We start from the raw sequence: 22,786 nt of genomic DNA, 5'->3' as shown, positions 1-22,786 counted from the left end.
CTAACATTATCACTACGGCAGCGTCACACGCACATACCTGCTCTGCAACGTTGCTGTGACCGGCGAACCGCTTCCTTTCTAAGGGGGCGGTTCATTCAGTGTCACAGTGACGTCACAGCAGCGTCACTGAACCGCCGCCCAATAGAAGCGGAGGGGTGGAGATGAGCGGGACGTAACATCCCGTCCACCTCCTTTCTTCCGCATTGCGGGCGGACGCAGGTAAGGTGAGGTTCCTCGTTCCTGCGGTGTCACACATAGCGATGTGTGCTGCCGCAGGAGCGAAGCGACGAACTACATAGTACACCGAGCAGCAGCAATATTCGAGAATAGGGGGGCATGTCACCGATGAGAGATTTTGACCGTTTTTGCGACGATTCAAAATCGCTCATAGGTGTCACACACAAAGACATTGCTAAAGCAACCAGATCTGCGTCACAAATTCCGTGACCCCAACGAGATCGCTTGAGTAATGTTGCAGCGTGTAAAGCGGCCTTTAATCCGATAGAACACTTGTGGGGTGACATGAAAAATGCTGAGGCAAAGCCAACAAATGCAAATAAATTGTGGTATGTTATTAAAGCATTCTGGGTTGGAATAAGAAGTGACAAGGGCCAGAAGTTTGTGACTGTGCAACATAGATGAGAAGCCGTTCTAAAAAACTGTGGTTATACAACTAAATATTAGGTTAGTGATTCACAGGAATACTAAGGGGTACTTTGCACACTACGACATCGCAGGTGCGATGTCGGTGGGGTCAAATTGAAAGTGACGCACATCCGGCATCGCAGGCGACATCGTAGTGTGTAAAGCCTAGATGATATGATAACGAGCGCAAAAGCGTCGTAATCGTATCATCGGTGTAGCGTCGGCGTAATCCATAATTACGCTGACGCGATAGTCCGATGTTGTTCCTCGCTCCAGCAGCAGCACACATCGCTGTGTGTGAAGCTGCAGGAGCGAGGAACATCTCCTACCGGCGTCACCGCGGCTCCCGTAGGATATGCGGAAGGGAGAAGGTGGGCGGGATGTTTACATCCCGCGCATCTCCGCCCCTCCGCTCCTATTGGCCACCTGCCGTGTGACGTCGCAGTGACGCCGTACGACCCGCCCCCTTAATAATGAGGCGGGTCGCCGGCCAGAGCGACGTCCCAGGACAGGTGAGTCAATGTGAAGCTGCCGTAGCGATAATGTTCGCTACGACAGCTATCACAAGGATATCGCAGCTGCGACGGGGGCGGGGACTATCGCGGTCAGCATCGCAGCATCGGCTTGAAGTACCCCTAAATCCTAAATAAAAAGAGGATTGATTCTGAGTATGTAAAGAGAAATGCAGACCCTGCTATTTTTGGAACAGCCCAATGTTCATTTTTTTATATTTTCTGTAAAATAGTTACAAATTATACACATTTTTCAACATGTTTTGATTTAGAAAACAGTGTGCAACGTTCCCAATGCTGAAAATCAAAACTATTAGGCTGGGGCCACACGGGGCACTACTGCGATGCTCGCATGAGACTCGGCTCGCGCTGGCAGCACAGCAGGAGCCGAGAGTGTCATGTGAGTGTGCCTGCATCTGAGGTCCGACCCTTCGAGCGGACCACAGCCGTGAGGGGCAGGCCGGCGATGCGGAGGGGCGGCCGGCACGGAGGAGGGGAGGGAAGCATTTCTCTCCCTCTCTCCTCCTTAGCCGGCTATTGCGATTCTCGCTCTGCACGCGTGGTACATCGGTGTACCGCGAGTGCAGTGCGATTTTTCTCTTGCCCCATTCACTTGAATAGGTATGAGAGAAAAGAGTCGGCTTACTGCGATTTGTTTTCTCGGTCCGATTAGGGCTGAGAAAATAATCGCCCATGTGTGCTGACACACAGGCTAGAATTGGTCCGAGGGGAATGCGATATTTTATCGCACTCCACTCTCACCGATTTTCTCGCCATGTGGCTTAGGCCTTAGGCTTTGTGCGCACTGGAAAATTGAATTTTCTCAAGAAAATTCCGCAGGCGTTGAAAGATTACCGCACCCGCGGTAAAAAATCGCGGCAAACCACATGCGGTTTGCCGCAGTTTGCTGCGGTTTGACCTCGGTATTGTTCGCGGTATTGCCACGGTTTTGCCGCGTGCGGGTTGGTACATGTGCTTTATTGCATTCAATGCAATAAAGCACATTGAAGAAAAAAAAAAAAAAGTCATTTCATTCTGAGATAGATAGATATAAAGATAGATAGAGAGTCCCTGTGAGCACACGCTGCATTTCTCCCGAGCGGTAATGCGAGTTCACATTACCGGCCGTGGGAAATGCCCTGTTGTTACCTCTGCTGTCTCGTTGCGAGGCTGCATTCAGCGCTGTGTCAGTCGTGGCTGGATGCAAGCATCGCAGGACGTGGATTATGCCGAAGCTGTGTGTTTCGGGGGGTTAATAAAATGGTGAACCAGGAGCGTTTTTGTGTTTTATTTAAAATAAAGGATTTTTCGGTGTGTGTGTTTTTTCACTTTACTTACGGGTTGATCATGTCAGCTGTCTCATAGACACTGCCATGATCAAGCCTGGACTTAGTGGCGGCGATCCACCACCATAAACTCCTTACATTACCTTGATTGCCACTGCATCACGGCAACAATAAGAGCCGGGGACACTCCGGGACTGTCGCATAATGCATGCGACAATCCCGGGGCAGCTGCGGCTGATATTCTCGGCTGCGGGAGGGGGGTAGGGAGGCGGGAGACATTAACCCTGCCCCTCGCCCTCCCCAGCCGGAGAATACCGGGCCGCCCCTGTGTGCTTACCTCGGCTAGAAGGTAAAAATACGGAGCCCACGTGTTTTGTTTACTATATTTCCATTTGCTTTCTATGTGTATTCTATATGTCTGTGTCTGTGTCTGTGTTCTATGTCTGTGTCTGTGATGTCTGTGTGTGTCTGTGATGTGTGTGTGTTTACTCTGCTCCGCTTCCTCTTCCTGGCATAATGACATCACTTCCCTGCAAACCGCAGGCAGCGATGTACATTACTGCAGGTAAACCGCGAAATACCGGAGGGAATAACTCAGGAAAACGCAATGAACGACACAGAATTTGCTGCCTGCGTTATTCCCTGCGGGATTTCACGATTACATTGCAGTCAATGGAGTGAAATCCCGCAGCGACGTGCGGAAAAGAAGTGACATGCAATTGTTTTTGCTGCGGGAATCCCGCAGCAAAACATGCAGCTGTCAAATTCCGCATAGTGCACACAGCATTTTTTTTTCCCATAGGTTTTGCTGGTGAATCACTGCAGAGATGTTATGAACATTTTCTGCAGCGAAACATGCAGCAAAACCGCAGGAAATCCGCGGGAAAAAACGGTAAGTGCGCACAGGGCCTTATAAAGATTTTGGGCTTCACATGTTTTTGTTCACACTGGTTTTATTTTGTAAACAACTGTAGGAGCGTGCTACCCACATCTTCAGGACTTTCCTATCTGCTTCACCACAGTTCCCTACCTGGATACCCATAATTATATCACAACACTAATGGATCCCTTCTTGTCTCATATGCGTATTCCACGACCAGGAGTTCTTTCTCCTGATTTCCCTTACATGCAGACCTGATTACCTTTTGGTATTACACAGAGTAGTAATTTTACGGCTACATATACCAACAAACAAGGCAATACCAGTTACAGTCATATGAAAAAGTTTGGGCACCCCTATTAATGTTAACTTTTTTTCTTTATAACAATTTGGGTTTTTGCAACAGCTATTTCAGTTTCATATATCTAATAACTGATGGACTCAGTAATATTTCTGGATTGAAATGAGGTTTATCGTACTAACAGAAAATGTGCAATCTGCATTTAAACAAAATTTGACAGGTGCAAAAGTATGGGCACCTCAACATAAAAGTGACATTAATATTTTGTAGATCCTCCTTTTGCAAAAATAACAGCCTCTAGTCGCTTCCTGTAGCTTTTAATGAGTTCCTGGATCCTGGATGAAGGTATATTTGACCATTCCTGTTTACAAAACAATTCCAGTTCAGTTAAGTTTGATGGTCGCCAAGCATGGACAGCACGCTTCAAATCATCCCACAGATGTTCAATGATATTCAGGTCTGGGGACTGGGATGGCCATTCCAGAACATTGTAATTGTTCCTCTGCATGAATGCCTGAGTAGATTTGGAGTGGTGTTTTGGATCATTGTCTTGCTGAAATATCCATCAACTTTGTCACTGATTCTTGCACATTATTGTCAAGAATCTGCTGATACTGAGTTGAATCCATGCGACCCTCAACTTTAACAAGATTCCCGGTGCCGGCATTGGCCACACAGCCCAAAAGCATGATGGAACCTCCACCAAATTTTACTGTGGGTAGCAAGTGCTTTTCTTAGAATGCTGTGTTTTTTTGCCTCCATGCATAACGCCTTTTTGTATGACCAAACAACTCAATCTTTGTTTCATCAGTCCACAGGACCTTCTTCCAAAATGTAACTGGCTTGTCCAAATGTGCTTTTGCATACCTCAGGCGACTCTGTTTGTGGCGTGTTTGCAGAAACGGCTTCTTTCGCATCACTCTCCCATACAGCTTCTCCTTGTGCAAAGTGCGCTGTATTGTTGACCGATGCACAGTGACATCATCTGCAGCAAGATGATGCTGTAGGTCTTTGGAGGTGGTCTGTGGATTGTCCTTGACTGTTCTCACCATTCTTCTTCTCTGCCTTTCTGATATTTTTCTTGGCCTGCACTTCTGGGCTTAACAAGAACTGTACCTGTGTTCTTCCATTTCCTTACTATGTTTCTCACAGTGGAAACTGACAGTTTAAATCTCTGAGACAAATTTTTGTATCCTTCTCCTGAACAACTATGTTGAATAATCTTTGCTTTCAGATCAATTGAGAGTTGTTTTGAGGAGCCCATGATGCCACTCTTCATAGGAGATTCAAATAGGAGAACTAGTTGCAAGTGGCCACCTTAAATACCTTTTCTCATGATTGGATACACCTGCCTATGACGTTCATAGCTCAATGAGGTTACAAAACCAATTTAGTGCTTTAGTAAGTCAGTAAAAAGTAGTTAGGAGTGTTCAAATCAAGAAATTCATAAGGGTGCCCATACTTTTGCACCGGTCAACTTTTGTGTAAATGCGGATTGGAAATTTTCTGTTAGTACAATAAACCTCATTTCAATCCAGAAATATTACTGAGTCCATAAGTTATTAGATGTATGAAACTGAAATAGCTGTTGCAAAAACCCAAATTGTTATAAAGAAAAAAGGTTAACATTAATAGGGGTGCCCAAACTTTTTCATATGACTGTATATACAGGTGTATGTTATCTATGAAAATCGCCCACTGAAACTGATTGGTTAGTTCAGGACAGAGAATGTTTCTCCCACCACGAGTCCTTATTTACATCATGATCCTGTAACCATTCTTCCTTTATTTTAGCTATTTCCTGTATATCAGCCCCAATCTGAAGATATTCCATAAGATCCTATGTGAGGTAGTCCAGCACTATGGTGTCTTGAGACAATCATTCTGCTGGCGCTGTGACTCTTCGCAACGACTGCTGTGTATCTAGATGGGTTTTCTCTCAAGATTCATCGAACTTTCTGTGGTTTGGAGAAGCTGGATTGGCCCATCTAATCTTGGCTCATGGCTCTTTAACACTTGTCTTTTTAAGATCACCCAGTCTCCTGGTTTGAGACAATGTGCTACTGGCAATAATTTAGGATCTGGAATTGGAGAATACACTTGTTTATCACACTATTTAGTTAATCATATAAGACTTGTACATACCTGATCACTATATCCTGCTGAAGTATCTGTGGGAAATATAATCAAGTTCTAGGTGCTAAACCAAAAATTATCTTCAGAATAGAAGAAGAAAGGAGGTGGCACTCACCAAGTAAAAATCTTTGTTTATTCTTTAAAAATTATACATCAAAGAGCAGTGAGGGATGCGGGGGACGTCAGAGACGACCGCGGCCGTTTCTCGGCCACGGGTGCTTTGTCGGGTCCAGACTTTTTTCAGTCTCTGTCGTAACCTATTTGTTGCACTGCGTTACTTAAAAATGGATGACGAGCAGTGAATGTGGTTTTAGTGCCAGACATTCCTTTCTTTGGATGAATTTTTGTTAAAAAAATATCTTAAATAGAGACCTATTTATTAAGAATAGAAAACAAAACATGCATTTGGTCCACGACTTGCTAGTTTCCACCTTTACCTTCTGTATTTTTACCTTGACTGTCTCATTCAGCCTTTCCACCTTTCTATAAAATATGCACTTTTACCACTTCAGCAACCCCATTTTTTCATGCCACCTCCATCATGGTTTTCTGCACTGGAATGCCTCAGATCAAGTGTGGAAAGCAATTTATACAACACACACCAACTTGCATAAACCTACTTATGGTCTACATATCCAATCAATCTAATACAGATCCAATCAATTTGCAATCTCTGGAATGTGTAGAGCAAATGAGGTGTATTTCTGTGGGATCTTTACAGTTTTTCCTACATTGTTTTAGGCACATGTCTTACAAGACTGGGTGTGTCTGAACACCTGGGTACCGAACCCTGGTGCCACCCATACCTTGTCTACCAAAGCACACACTGATAACTGTCTTTCACAGATGTGTTAGTCCATTGGTTACCTGGGCCATCATTGAGAAGAGAGCTCATGGCAGAGAAAGCTTACCGCCCTTCATCCACACACCTTCCTCAGTCAGCTGGACTCCCTTTGTCTCACACTCTATACCCTGTATAATCGGTTGTTCCTGTAGGGATTAAAGAACATCAAGAGTGACAGGTGACACAGAGGTGCTGGTCTGTATTGGTAAAAGACTGAACTCTAGGCCTGTTAGCTGGTTCCTTGCCGGCTGCATCTGTGCAAGCATCTGCTCTGGCTCCATCATTGTCAGGTCTGAGCGTTATCTTCACTATACGAGGCTCATTTGATAACAGGAGAGCCTCCATCTGAGCTCGTATGCACTCTGTGGTCTTTATAGATTTCTCATGTGATATTAGGAAAGATCTACTGCCTACATACACATTTGACTATCTTACCCTTTTCTGCTTTACATATCCCAGATAGGGCATCTTCATCTCTGCCTCCTGTACTGATAGGAGGGGTGGGAGAGGTTCAGCTTTTTATTACCTCATGTTGTGTAAACGGTAGCATATCCAGTGTAGAATCGACCAACATCTTATCATCTTGTTCCATCTATGAAAAAAAAACTAAAAATATTGATTAGATCATTCTATATCTTTAGCTCAATGATACAGTTAGTGGTTGTCTGTACTTTATATGGATAAATGAAATAAATAAATAACATAGGACAAAAATTTCCTATTTTTCACTTTTCTCATTTAGCAGACATGTTTCTTACTAATCCAGAAAATATGACTGTTGCGGGAAAAGGGCCAGTTTCATGGTCTCTCTAGTATGTATGTATACTGTACCCTCCACTGTTGGAGAATATAATAGGTGACATCTCTACCCCTTTTTGAATTCAGTATCCTCTTTATAACTGGATTCAAAACTGTGTATCAATTGAGTCCAACATGTATGGCATGAGGAAAGGCACATTGCATCTAGATTATAATTTTACTATTTTTTAAACCAATTTAACAAAGTCTCTGGTTTATTGGCTCCTTATTGTGAAACCTATATGCTTTTTGATAAGTACTGAGCGATACCATTCTTCTGTGGATGTAATAAACATCTGTCTACTGATGGAGCATGACTCAGACAAAGTTATAAATTAACAGACACAGGCTATGTATGTTCTTATCTCCGATGCATCACTATTTATTGGGACAACACTGACAGACCTGGGGATCCCTTGAATTTCAACCCAAATTAGCTCTCTCAGGAAAGGGGTTTCCACAACATGCCTACCTGAAAACACCAACAAAAAGTGTTAATTGTGACTTTGTAATCAGGAACTATTTTTGTGGCCTTTTCAACCCTAGCTTGTATCTCAGAACTGGCTGTGATGCAGCCCTAGTATCAGGGTATAAAAATTGAAATACATAGTACACAAAAATGGCCAGTTTTATGTGAGCCCAACAGCCAATGGCAAGGTGATTTTAATTCTCCATTTGCAGGTACCTTTTTTCTTCCAAACATAACAATGGTCATTATTGCCAAACAGTTCAATTTTAGTTTCATCAGACCACAGGACATGTCTCCAAAAATTAAGGTCTTTGTTCCTGTGTGCATTTGCAAACATTAATCTGGCTTTTTTTATGTTTCTTCTGGAGTCATGGCTTCTTCCTGGCAGAGAGGCCTTTCAGCCCATGTTGATACAGTACTCGTTTCACTGTGGAGAATGACACAATATTACCAGCTTCCGAAAGCATCTTCACAAGGTCTTTGCTTTTGTTCTTGGGTTGATATACACTTTTCTGACCAAAGCACATCTATCTCTGGTACATAGAACCGGTCTCTTTCCTGAACGGTATGATGGCTGGACATTCCCATCTTGTTTGTACTTGCGTACAATTGTTTATAAATATGAACAAGGCACCTTCACGTATCAGGAAATTGCACCCAAGGATGAACAAGACATGTGCAAGTCCACAATCCTCTTCTGAGATCTTGGCTAATGGCAGCAAAAAGGTTCCAAACGCCAAAATTACATGTTTTGTCATTAAAATTTTGCGCAAAATGCAATAACAGGCAATCAAAACATAGCATCTGCACAAAAATGGTACCATTAAAAACATCAGTTCAAGACGCAAAAAATAACCTATCACTGAGCCCCATATCCCACAATATGAGAACGCTACGGGTTGTGAAAAATTTTGGGGGGGACAAACTTTAGAATTTTTTTTAACCCCTTAGATAAAAGTAATTGGAGAGAAGCTCTGCATCACCGATATATAGGCGCTCAGGGGAAAAGGGCTACAAAAATATAGGACAACCCCGGCACACTACTACTCCCAAAATAAGTAAAACATACGGCTGTTCATATACAAATTTCTCTTTATTGATCAGATTATTCTATAAAAGATATGTAGTATGATTCGTCCAAACAAGTCGACGTTTCGGATTTAGGCCTTCGTCAGACTGGACTTTATCACTGTTGGTATGATAACAGAATCTCATCAAGGCGTGAGCCAAGGGATAAATGACGGAGATAAATACGTCAAGTATGACATACACTGTTACTAAGATTGTATGGTTATGCTGTTAGTAAATAATACCATGGGAACTTTCATGTAGGTGAAGCGACCGGTGGTAGGGCCGCGGGTGTGTGTGTATGCTCTATTCCAACAAAATCCCCATACTCAGATTTTACCGGTAGTAACATTTCTTTACTAGGAAACATATTTATAATACAATCAACCGAACTATCTGCGCACATGTGTATAGTGGAGTCCCCGGATCTTCACTCCTTCCGGGTACGCAGCAAAAAGAAAGGAAGAAAACAACAAAGAAATGGCGGCAACTTTCCCTAACTTTCCCTACAATCACGTACCAGTCTATCCCAGAAGAAGATGCCGCTCCCACGTCGCAGGCCTGGAGTCTCACGATGATGGGTCCCGGTGCAGCGCTGAAGGGATGCAGCTCCTCGGTCTTCTCCTTTGATCTTCTCCCGCTGGTAACGGATTCTAGTCAGTCTTTTAGTCCCGGGGCACACCGAGCAGAAGAAGGGAGGTCACGGCCCCTGTACTTGCACTCAGGGTGTGATGCTCTGCAGTCAAGTTGTCACAGCCCCTGGATTTGCACTCCGGGCGCGATGCTCTGCAGTCCGGGTAGATCCTCAGCGAAAACAAAGTCCTGCAGCCCAGGGATGGCAGGAACCACTTCCACAGGGTGATTCCTCCACGAATCCGGTGGCAAAAGAGCCCTGTGTTCAGAGAGACCACACGCAGCTCTCTCCTGGCTAAGCTCCGGGGCTGAATAACTTTCCCGCACTTTCTCTTCCTGGTTAGGACACACAAGCTCCTGTAGGGGATTTCCCACCTCTGTGTTTGTGATTGCACAGTCTGACACTGCCCTCTTGTGGGCAAGGGCTGAAGCAATATTCAAATCCATTTCTACATTAATGATGCAGTCTGAATTGTTGATCCCATTACATACCCCCCCACTTAAAGGTTGGCAGTCCCTGTCAACTACCGTCAGTTCCCAGGCAGCGATGACTGCAGATGTCACAGGGGTTGGTTGAGAAGTGGGCCATACATACTGGTCCCTGTAAGACCGCCCGGGCGGGATCCCAGCAGTGGTGCGGTCAGTGCGTCTCAAGGGTCGGTTGTTCCCCTCCCCGTCCCTGTCTTTACGCCCCACTTCAGTCAGCACTCCGGGGGAAGAACTGGGTTGTGTAGGTGAGTCACCGGCCTCAGAGTCGATGTGATCACTACGCTGGGAAACGTCAGTGACGTCAGTCGTGTGTTAGCAGCGTCACCCCCTCCGGGTACTGTGGTAGGGGAGTCAGGCTGGGATCGGCAGGGACGCAACATATTTCGGTGCACAGTGCGAATGCTGCGACTGTCTTCACCCTGCACTCGGTATACATGCCCGTTGGGGTAGGGGCGTTTGATTACCCGGTAGACTTCAGTCTCCCACTTGGCTCGAAGTTTCCCTTGTGGCTTCTTGATACGGAGCAGGACTAGCTGTCCCAACTTTAAGGGTTGCTCTTGCACGGGGAGTGGGTCAGCATGTATCTGGCCCCGGATTTGTTGGCTCACCAGCCGGTGCACAGTCTTCATCTTCTGTTGGTGAACATTTAGCCAGGAGGGGTAGTTATGGCAGACATCATCTCCAGGGCGGAATAGGTTCAGGTCATGGACCCCTTTTCCGGGGCGGCCAAAGAGAAGGGTGTGTGGGGTGTAACCAGTCACGGAGTGGACCTGGTTGTTGTAGGCCCATACTAGATCGGGAAGGAATTGGGGCCATTGGTCTTTCTTATCATCGGCCAGGGTGCGGATCAGCTGGTGTAGAGTCCGGTTGAAGCGTTCACATGCACCGTTCCCTTGTGGGTGGTAAGGAGTGGTCCTCGACTTCTGAATCCCATACATCCGATGCAGCTCTTCGATGACTCGGCCTTTGAAACAAGCCCCCTGGTCGGAGTGCAACCTCTCCGGACACCCATAGACGTGGATGAACTGTCGACAGATGGCCCGTGCAGCCGATTCAGCCGTCTGGTCTTTGGTAGCAACAGCGACAGCGAATTTTGTGAAGTGATCCACCATGACTAGGCAGTACTGATAGCCACTGCTCGCCGTCCCAATCAGCAGATAGTCCACCATCAACAGCTCAAGGGGCCTGGATGTTTTAATTGTCTGGACAGGTGCCCGCTGCTCAGGGAACTTGTGTAGTTCACAGGTGCGACAGGTCTGGCAGACGTCTTCAACCAGCTTGCGGAGCCCCGGACAATAGATGGACTGTTGAATCCACCGAAAGGTCTTGTCTATTCCGAAGTGTCCATTCCTTTTGTGGGCTTGGGCCACCATCTCACGGGCCAATTGATCAGGCACCACAACTTGTGTGCATTCCTCCAGCATGTGCGACAAGAGAACCTTCCGGTATAGCACTCCTTCTCTCAGAATCAGCCGGTCCCACTGACTGAGCAGGGTCAAGGTCCCGGTAGACAGTCGTGCCCGTATATCGGCGGGAGGCTTCTGCTGCCGCTTCACCCATTGTTTGAGTAGAGCCCATTCAGGGTTCTGATCTTGGAGCCTGCACCACTCCTGGGGTGACAAGGCGACCCCCACTGGAGTTCCAGCTTCGCCCACAACGAACTGGCGGTAATCCATCATCTGTTGGGCGAGCTTTGCAAAGTCAGGCGTCTCGTCCCCTTCTAATTCTTCATCCCGGTCTCGGTTGAATAAGGGGTATGACACTCTAGACAGGCTGTCCGCATTTTGATTCTCAGCTCCAGCCCTATATTTGATCTTGCATTTGAACTTGGAGAGCCGAGCCATCCAACGCTGCTCCATGACTCCGAGCTTCACATTTTTTAAGTGGGCCAATGGGTTGTTATCGGTCAGGACTAGTACTTCAGCCCCCGTGAGGTATCCTGCAAATTTCTCCGCCATAGCCCACGTTAGGGCCAACAGCTCCAGCCGGAACGAGCTATAATTGGTGGGGTTCTTCTCGCCCTCATGTAGGGACCGACTGGCATAGGCTATGACCCGTTCCTTGCCTTCTTGGACCTGTGAAAGTACTGCCCCTAGACCCTGTAGGCTGGCATCGGTGTGTAGTTGGAAGGGCAGGTTGTAGTCCGCATATGCCAGGATGGTGGGAGACGTTAAGGCACCCTTTAGGGCTTGGAAGGACTCTTCCTGGCTGGGTCCCCAGCTGATGGGTCGTCCTCTGGGGCTGTTGGTGGTCCCTCGAAGCAGGTCATGCAAGGGTGCAGCAAGCCGGGCGAAGTTTTTGGCGAACCGGCGGTAGTAGCCGGCCAACCCCACGAAATCCCTGACCTCCTTGACGTTTGTGGGCTGCGGCCAATCCCGTACGGCGGCTATCTTCTCTGAAGACGGCTGGACACCTTCGGCTGAGATCCGGTGGCCCAGATAATTGATCTCGGGCTGCAGAAGACGGCACTTGTTGGGTTTCAACTTCAGGCCATGTTCTCTCAACCTACTGAACACACGGCCCAGCTGCTGCAGGTGTTCTTCAAATGTGGCCGAATAGACTACAATGTCGTCCAGGTAGATGAGGGTGAAGTCGAAGTTGAAGTCTCCCAAGCAGCGCTCCATCAGCCGCTGGAAAGTCCCCGGCGCGTTGTTCAGACCAAAGGGCATCCGGTCGAACTCGTACAGGCCCACGGGTAGGAGGAAAGCAGTCTTCTCTCTATCTTTCTCGTGCATAGGTACCTGCCAATATCCGCTGGCCAGATCCAACAAAGAGAAGTATTTGGCTTTCTTCAGGGCTGTCAAGGATTCTTCGATCCTTGGCAAAGGGTATGAGTCCCGGATGGTGCAAGCATTCAAACGGCGGTAGTCCACACAGAATCTCAGGGACCCGTCCTTCTTCTTGACTAACACCACCGGTGCAGCCCAGGGGCTCTGGCTTTCTCGTACCACTCCAGCGTGTAGCATGGAATTCAGGAGATTTTTCACTTCTTGGTATTGCTGGGGAGGTATTTGGTGGTACCTTTCACGGATAGGAGCAGTGTCACCTGTGGGGATTTCGTGCTTGATACTGGTGGTGCACCCAAAGTCAGTGTCATGCCGGGCAAAGGACGCCTGATGCTCTTGAAGTAGCTCTTCCACCTGGGACACCTCCCGTTTGGAGTATTGGGATACGTCCAGCTGACACTTCTCTCGTAGTTCTCGCCCCGCGTTGGTGTCACCCGCGACAGCGGCCATGGCAGAGACCGTCACTGTCAAATCTCCCTCTGTAGACGGTACAAACTGGAGGGAGCTCATAGGGTTCACCTCTTCGGTTAGAGCGTAGACTCGGGCGAGCTGTGTCCCGGCTTCTAGGTCAACGCTCACGTTAGCCGTGTTGCCCAGTCTGACAGGAATTCTTCCCTTTTTCACTACTGCTAGAGTTCGAGCGACTAGTGGATTCAGCTTCCCTTCCTTTGGGGTGCGTGGCTCAATCAGCACCTCCACGCCTTCAAGCTGTCTCGTGGTGCTATGGGGTAGTGAGATAACTGTCTCTTTCCCAGCCGGTAAGGTGATCCTAGTATGGCGCGGTACAGTGATCATGGCCACCGGCAGTTGTCCTTCCGTCATTCGCTGGAGGTTGCAGGTCCGGACCACTTGCTGAAAGGCCCTATGTGCGGTCACTTCTTGCCAGTACTTGGGCCCCTTCTTGGTAAACAACACCAGATTCAGGTCTTTCAAGATGTTCATCCCAATAATCATGGGCGTTTCTGAACCAAAGCCTTCCCTGACCACGATTATCCCTCTCTTCCCGAGATCTTGGCCACAGATTTCGGTGTTCATCCAGGCAACTCCCGTCACCGGAATGGGTAGATTATTGGCTGCTTTGATCTTGATGGCGGTATCAGAGTCGTAGGCAACCCGCTTCTTTAGACATTCTTCGTAGAACTGCTCGGAGATGGTGGATACCTGAGACCCAGTATCCATTAACCCTTGTACGGCAATCCCTTCCAGTAATACCTCCAGGGTGGGGCTATTTGATGCAAGTTTGTTCCGTGGCTGGCTCTGTTTTCCTACACCCCTCTCTTTGGCCTCCCCTGCCGAGTGAGCCTCTTTGGCAGGGGCGTCTAGTTTAAAGGCGGCCGCTGTTGTGAGACATGACTTGCTGGTTCTGGTAGATCGGACCGTGGATGAACTTGAAAGTTCTGGGGGCAACGGGTTGCTCTATGGCGGGGGTCGCCGCATGTCCAGCATCTTCCCATCGGCCGGCTGGGTTGTTGTCTCGCTTGCCAGCCCGCCTGTTGGTCTAGGGTGAGCTGTAACACCTGTTTCTGCAACTCTGCCACCATCTGCTTCAGTTCTTCCGTGTCGCTGTTCGGAGTCCCGATACCAGATATGGACCTGCAAGCCGCGGTATATGTCTGTGTCTCCACGACAGGTCCCCTTGAACGTTCTATATCTTCTTGTTTGACCTCAGCGAACGTAAAGGCCGGATTTATCCGGAGTAGATCTTGCAATGAGCGGTTAAGGTACGGGTCTCTCAATCCGGTCACGAACTGATCTCTCAACACCAGGTCACGGGCACCCGTACTGGCTATCTGTTCTTCTTTTCTACAGGCTTGTTCTAGCAGCACTTGAAGGGCATTGGCATATTGAGGAATGTCCTCCGACTCGAGCTGAGTACGCCGGAAGAACATATAGCGCAATGTTCCCGCATATGTGGTCGGCCCATAGGTGTTCTCCAGCACCCGCACCAAGTCATCCAACGTACGCTGGCCCCTAACCGTCTCCAGCCTGACTGTCGTCCACGCTTCCCCCTCTAATGTTAGCATGGCCATTTCTGCTAAGGTCTTAGGATCAGTGTTATACATTTCCCCCACTATCTTAAGCTGTTCAGTCCATTCAGTTACAGGATAGTTCCGTCCGTCAAACTTTCTCACCTGATTGACAATAGACGGCGGGGAAGCTGTCCGGTTATAAGTTACTACCGGGGGATGATTTTGTTGGTCACACATCCTGCCGACTACGCCACATGAAGCGACCGGTGGTAGGGCCGCGGGTGTGTGTGTATGCTCTATTCCAACAAAATCCCCATACTCAGATTTTACCGGTAGTAACATTTCTTTACTAGGAAACATATTTATAATACAATCAACCGAACTATCTGCGCACATGTGTATAGTGGAGTCCCCGGATCTTCACTCCTTCCGGGTACGCAGCAAAAAGAAAGGAAGAAAACAACAAAGAAATGGCGGCAACTTTCCCTAACTTTCCCTACAATCACGTACCAGTCTATCCCAGAAGAAGATGCCGCTCCCACGTCGCAGGCCTGGAGTCTCACGATGATGGGTCCCGGTGCAGCGCTGAAGGGATGCAGCTCTTCGGTCTTCTCCTTTGATCTTCTCCCGCTGGTAACGGATTCTAGTCAGTCTTTTAGTCCCGGGGCACACCGAGCAGAAGAAGGGAGGTCACGGCCCCTGTACTTGCACTCAGGGTGTGATGCTCTGCAGTCAAGTTGTCACAGCCCCTGGATTTGCACTCCGGGCGCGATGCTCTGCAGTCCGGGTAGATCCTCAGCGAAAACAAAGTCCTGCAGCCCAGGGATGGCAGGAACCACTTCCACAGGGTGATTCCTCCACGAATCCGGTGGCAAAAGAGCCCTGTGTTCAGAGAGACCACACGCAGCTCTCTCCTGGCTAAGCTCCGGGGCTGAATAACTTTCCCGCACTTTCTCTTCCTGGTTAGGACACACAAGCTCCTGTAGGGGATTTCCCACCTCTGTGTTTGTGATTGCACAGTCTGACACTGCCCTCTTGTGGGCAAGGGCTGAAGCAATATTCAAATCCATTTCTACATTAATGATGCAGTCTGAATTGTTGATCCCATTACATAGGTACTGGAAGTGCATGAATTACATGCTATGTCTATGAAGAGATCACCTTAGAAGGTTTATAACAGGCTCCACGACCTATGGATACGTTAGTATCTAGCATCTAGTGTGCGCTGGATCACCTTTACATGCCTCAATTAGTCATCGCCGGACTGCTGAGGGGTCCATATTTTTCAAGTCAGTGGCAGGGGGTGTAACTGGAGATTGCTGGGATGCAGATCAGTATGTGGTGAGAGAGCTATATAAATCAGGCCAAATAAGTATAATATTGCCGGTAGGACCGGAAAAAGCCTGAGACCGTTATCCACACAGGTGCAGATAATGCAGGATCTCCACGCACAGACCGCACGTCCAGCACTTGTGTGGATAACGGCCTCAGGCTTTTTCCGGTTCTACCGGCAATATTATACATATTTGACCTTAGATAAAAGTAAACCTCACAGCAACAAATCAGTTTTACCATATAGTGAACATGGTTAATAAATATCCCAAAAACTATCGTGCAATTGCACTTTTTTTTTGCAATTTTTCACACTTGGAATTTTTTTTCTGTTTTCCAGTACACTATATGATAAACTTATGGTTTCATTTAAAAGTACAGCCTGTCCTGAAAAACAAGCCCTCATATGGCAAGATTGATAGAAAAATAAAAAGTTACGGCTCTTGGAAGAAGGGGAGCAAAAAACGAAAAATGAAAAATTGCCCGGGGGTGAAGAGGTTAACATAGATGTTGCCAATAAACCTATCAGAAGCTTTCAATGACATGACATCACCATATGGGCTGTTCCATATAGTTTAAAGGCATAGTACTCTTAAGGCCCTGTCACACACAGAGATAAATCTGCGGCAGATCTGTGGTTGCATTGAAATTGTGGACAATCAGTGCCAGGTTTGTGGCTGTGTACAAATGGAACAATATGTCCATGATTTCACTGCAACCACAGATCTGCCAAAGATTTATCTCTGTGTGTGACGGGGACTTTAGTGTATGTAAACTTTTGACTTTGCAGAAAGTAATAAAAATGGTTCCTAATTGAGCTAAAACTGGAAAGGTTTATTCTGATTTGATGTCAGATAGTGAGAAAAACATGCAGAAGTGTCTTTTTAGGTTGTGTATGTAAACTTCTGGTTTCAACTGTATGTCAAGGCTTCCTCCATGTGACTAAAGGCCCCGTTACACGCAACGACGTATATAACAATATATCGCCAGGGTCACGAATTCCGTGACACACCTCCGGTATCGTTAGCGACGTCGTTGCGTGTGACACCATCGAGCGGCCGTCAACGATGGAAAATACTCACCAAATCGTCCATTGTTGACATGTCGTTCATTTTCAAAAAATCGTTGATTGTTGAGGACGCAGGTTGTTCGTTGTGCCTCGGGAACGACGAACTACAGCCTACCAGCGGCCGCCGGCAATGAAGAAGGAAGGAGGTGGGTAGGATGTTACGGCCACAGATCTCCGCCCCTCCGCTTCTATTGGGCGGCCGCTTAGTGACGCCGCATGAACCGCCCCCTTAAGGGTGCTTTACACGCTGCGACATCTCTAGCGATCTCGTTAGCGATGTGACACGCCAGATCGCAGATGTGATCTGCCGAGATCGCACATAGGTTATTTTTATAGCGCCAATATGGCGAGTCACATCGCTAACGAAAACGCTAGCGATGTCGCAGCGTGTAAAGCACCCTTTAGAAAGGAGGCGGTTCGCCGGCCACAGCGACGTCGCTAGGCAGGTAAGTCCGTATGATGGCTCCTAACAATATTGTGCACCACGGGCAGCGATTTGCCCATGACGCACAAACGACGGGGGCGGGTACGCCCGCTAGCGATATCGCTAGCTATATAGCTGCGTGTAAAGCCCCCTTTAGTGTAGGAGATGTATGGGAGCCGAGATTTTAATGCCTTTTTGTGTGGCTTTAAGAGCAATTATCTGATGATGTCCCTATAACTACATTTTAGTCCTTCATCCCTCCCCCCACACACACAGGGTGATTTCTTGTCTGGCTGTTTGCTTGGCACAGTTGTAGATGTCTGTGCCTGCAAACGCGCCGACTCCTGGCAGCATTATTTGAAGATCGCACCGCCGACAGAGCATCTCACACACCGCAGCCAGAACAGTCCCGCACCGCCAACAGAGCATCTCACCCGCCACAGCCAGCACAGCCCCGCACCGCCGACAGTGCATCTCACCCGCCGCAGCCAGCACAGCCCCGTACCGCCGACAGTGCATCTCACCCGCCGCAGCCAGCACAGCCCCGTACCGCCGACAGAGCATCTCACCCGCGGCAGGCAGCACATCCCCGCACCACCCTGCTCCATACAGCGCCCACCGCAGCTAGCACAGCGCCCATTCTCCACCTCCTGGTAAGCTACATTCGGATCTTAAGACGAACCCCTTATTTTCCTCCCAAATTTTTGAGAGGAAAAGTGAGTCTTATAATCCAAAAAATACAGAACTTGCAATTTTTAATTCTGCAACAGTCACTGCGTTTCACCCCATAAGTGTTTTTTCAGGGATAAAATTGCAATTACACCAATAGATGATCTCCCAGAGGGGTGTAATTTGTAATTTGTAATTTCCAAAATGTGGGCACTTGAAGGGGTTTCCGCTGTTCTGGCATAGGGGCTCTGTAAATGGAGTCTGCAAACAATTTTAATAGGAAAATCTGTGCTCCAAAAATAAAATGGTGCTGCTTCACTCTGCGACCAAACAGTACTGTACAGTCATATGTGGGGTATTGCCACATTCAAGAGAAATTGTGTAACACATTATGGGGCCTTTTTTACCTATTCCCCTTGAGGAAATTGGAAATCTGGAGTTAAAAAAACATTTTAATGGTAAAAATGTAATTATTTTTTGGTCTCCTCCTTTAGTATAAAATTTTGTGACACACCTATAGTGTCAATATGCTCACTGCACCTCTAGATAAATTCAGTGAGGGGAGCAGTTTGTAAAATAGGGACACTTGTGGGGGATTTCTGCTATTCTGGCACCTCAGGGGCTCTGCCAATGTGGCATGGCATCTGCAAACCATCCCAACTAAATCTGAACTCCAATATGGCGCTCCTTCCCTTCTCCACTTTGCACTAAGCCTCAAAAGTAGTTTTTGACTACATCTGGTGTATTGGCATACTCAGCACAACTGTTTGTATGTATTGTATTGTATGGTCCATTATGTCCTGTGACTTATGAAAATGAAAGATTTGGGGTTAAAGCAACATTTTTGTGGTAAAAATATACTTTGTCATTTTCATGGCTCAATGTTATTAAATTCTGTGAAGCAGCTAGGAGTTCAAGGTGCTCACCAAGCATCTAGGTAAATCCCTTGAGGGGTCTAGTTTCCAAAATGGAATCACTTGTGGGGGAACTGCACTGTTTACGCACATCAGGGGTCTCCAAATACGACACGGCATCACCTATGTATTCCAGACAATTTTGCATGCAAAAAAGTCAAATGCTGCTCCTTCCATTTTGAGCCCTGCCATGCAGCCAAACAGTAGATTTCCCCCCCATATGGGGTATCAATGTACTCCGGAGAAGTTGCACAACAAATTTTATGGTGCATTTTCTCCTGTTACTCTCATAAAAATGAAAGATTTGGGGTTAAAGCAACATTTTTGTGATAGAAGATGTATTTTTTTATTTTCATGGTTCAAAACTATGGAATTCTGTAATGGACCTGGTGGTTCAAGTTGCTCACCAAACATCTAGATAAATTCCGTGAGGTGTCTAGTTTCCAGAATGGAGACACTTGTGGGGATTTCCACTGTTAGGGCACTTCAAGGGCTCTGCAAAGCTAAATGGCATTCACTATCTATTCTAATTTGCGTTCTAAAATGAAAGTGGCACTCCTTCTTTTCTATGCCCTGCTGTGCACCCAAAAAATTGATTTCCAACACATTTGTGGTATCGGCATATTCAGGAGAAATTGACAACAAATTTTATTGTGCATTTTCTCCAGTTACCCTTGTGAAATGCAACATTTGTAGGTAAATAAAACATTTTTTGTGGAAAAAGTGAAATTTTTATTTTTCCTTCCACATTGCTTAAGTTTTTGTGAAGCCTCTAATTAATAAACTTTTTGGATGTGGTTTTGAGTACTTGAGACGTGGAATTTTTAGAATGGTGTCAATTTTGGTATTATCTGTCTAGGCCTCTTAAAGTCACTTCAAATCTGATGTGGTCCCTAAAAAATGGTTTTGTTGGAAAAATGAGAAATTGCTGATAAACGTTTAACACTTCTAACTTTGTAAAAAAAAAAAAATGTTTCACCCTTTTTGACCTTAATCCCTTCACCCTGGACGAATTTTAGTTTTCATTTTTTCCTCCCCTTCCTCTTAGAGCCATAACCTTTTTATTTTTCCATAAATATAGCCACATCAGGGCTTCTTTTTTGCGGGACGAGTTGTAATTTTTGACCACACCATTCATTCTGCCCCATATTGTACTGAAAAACAGGGGAAAAAATCCAATGCGGTAAAAATGAAAAAAAAAAAAAAAGTGCAATTGCACAATTGGTTTTGGTGTCTTTTATTTACGTTCCATCTATGGTAAAACTGACCTTGCATTATGATTCCCCAGTTTGGTACAAGTTCCTTTTATCAAAGTGGTTATAAAAAGTCAGGCTTTGCAAAAAAAAAAAAAAAATTAAAAAAAGGCCCGTTTGTCACTATTTTCCAAAACCCATAACGTCCTCACTTTTCAGGATGTATGGCTCACTGATGGCTTATTTTTTGCATCTTCAGCTGACATTTTTCTTATACCATTTCTGGATAGATGTGATGTTTTGATCGCCTGTTATTGCACTTTAATGCAATGTTGTTGCAATCAAAAAAACATCATTTTGGCATTTGGAATTTTTTCCTCGCTGCGCCGTGTACCGATCAGACAGATTAATTGATTTTATATTTTAATAGATCGAACATTTCTGAACACGGTGATAGCAAATATGTGGAGTTTTTTTTAAATTATTGTTTTATTTTCAATGGGGCAAAAGGGGGGCGATTTGACCTTTTAGATTTATTATATTTTTTTATATTTTTCAAAAGTCATTTTTTTGTTTATTTTACTAGTCTCCGTAGGGGACTTTATCACCGCACAGTCCGAATGCTTCTCCTGATCAGAACAATGCTTCAGGTCCACCCACACCTGTTAGCAGCACGTCTCGCCTGCTGATCAGATCAAGCCCGCGGTAACCAGGGAGAGGTGACCTAGGACGTACATATACGTGAAGGGGATAATTGCCAGGCCAAATTCACAGGAATGAATGCAAAGTAAAATAAAAGAATAAATAAATTTACATTTATCCTAAAAATATAGCATTAGCCCCAATTTATTCACTTTTACAAGGGATAGCATGACAACAAAGACCCCAAAATTAATTACCCAGTTTTTTCAGAGTGCGCTGAAACCCCATATGTGGTCAGAAACTTCTGTATGGATAAATAGAAGGGCTTTGAAGTGAAGGAGCACCATTTGAATTTTGAAACACAAATTTGGCTGAAATATATTGTGGACACCATGTCGCATTTGCAGGGCCCCTATGGTAACTAAACAGCAGAAATCCTCTCAATTGACCCCATTCTGAAAACTACACCCTTCAAGGACTTTAACCAGGGGTAAGCTGGACTCACATGAGCGGACGCAATATGCTAATGACCCCCGACTCAGGCTCTGCTGCGAGCGTGGTCCGAGTGTCATGCGACTGTGACCCGATCTTGCAATCGGGTGACAGCTGTGAAGCTGAGGGCGGGCGCTGCGGTGGAGAGGGAGGAGTTAATCTCCCCATCTCCTCCATTGTCAGCCTGTGCGTATATATCGCACTGCACTGGGATAACATCAGAGTGCAGTCTGATGTTTCTCTTGCATCCATTCACTTGAATCGGTGCGAGTGATACGGCTCTCGCAGAAACTCGCAGCATGCTGCTACTTTTCTCGCATCCAGATTCTGGATGCGAGAAAAGCTGAACAACTGCTCTCCCTCAACTAACATTGGTCAGAGTGCAATGCGAGATTTTCTCGCATTGCACTCGTTCGATTTTCACGCTCGTGTGAGCGCACCCGTATAGTGAGCATTTTGAACACACCGGTACATCACAGAATTTCATAACAAAAGGTTGCCATACTGAAATTTTTTTTTCACAAAAATTTAGCTATAGCCCCAAATTTCGCACATTTAGGCTATGTGCCCATGATTCGGCGACACTGCATCTAGAACTCTGTGTCAGGCCTTCTCCGGTGATGCAAGTGTTGTCCCCTGAAGAACGCAGCTCCTGTGCCCACGATCAGAGTTCGGGCTGCTGCAGGCTTTAACTTTATTCTCCTCGCAGAGAACACTCGCGTCTCCTCAGGATGAATTGACATTCCTCTACTCGGGAAGCAGCGCCGTATGCAGAAAAAAGCACAGTGGGCATGGGATTTGTGGGCATAAATCCCATCTACTGTGCTTGTGCTGTACAACTCAGAATTTTGGACTCAGTGAAAACACAGTGTCCAAAATACTGCCAACCACAAGTGTAGGCATGCAGCCTAAAAAGCTAGATAGATATGTGTTGGAGGTCAAACACATATATAATGTTCCACCCCCCTAAATATTCTAAGCTGGCAGCCTTTAGTGCATTTCATGTGGCACTAAAAGGTGTTTAGCCTTGCATTTAGCTCCCCAAAAAATAATTAGAACAAAGCCATTGTGGGGTCCCCCCTGTTTTTGGTAGCCAGCTAGAGTAAAGTAGACAGCTGCAGCCAGAAGCTTTACCATGGCTGCTAATCCAAAATGGAGGTCACTTCACGCTGCTTTTTTAAAATGATTTAGAAATAAATATTTTTTTTTAAATTGGGGTCCTCCCCATATTGCA

General features: G+C 46.3%; 1 protein-coding gene across 1 annotated transcript in view; it reads right to left on the bottom strand.

The window, feature by feature from the left end:
* Nucleotides 1-22,786, bottom strand: part of LOC142312346 (uncharacterized) — a 336,924-nt gene that overhangs the window by 30,511 nt on the left and 283,627 nt on the right. Inside the window, 1 exon segment of the mRNA XM_075351283.1 lies at nucleotides 21,075-21,080. Within this exon segment, the coding sequence (XP_075207398.1) occupies nucleotides 21,075-21,080 (6 nt within the window).

The sequence above is a fragment of the Anomaloglossus baeobatrachus genome, chromosome 5 (assembly GCF_048569485.1).
Source record: "Anomaloglossus baeobatrachus isolate aAnoBae1 chromosome 5, aAnoBae1.hap1, whole genome shotgun sequence".
Classification (NCBI taxonomy): domain Eukaryota; kingdom Metazoa; phylum Chordata; class Amphibia; order Anura; family Aromobatidae; genus Anomaloglossus; species Anomaloglossus baeobatrachus.
Note: the sequence above shows the minus strand (reverse complement) of the source record. Positions and strands in the feature narration are given on the sequence as shown.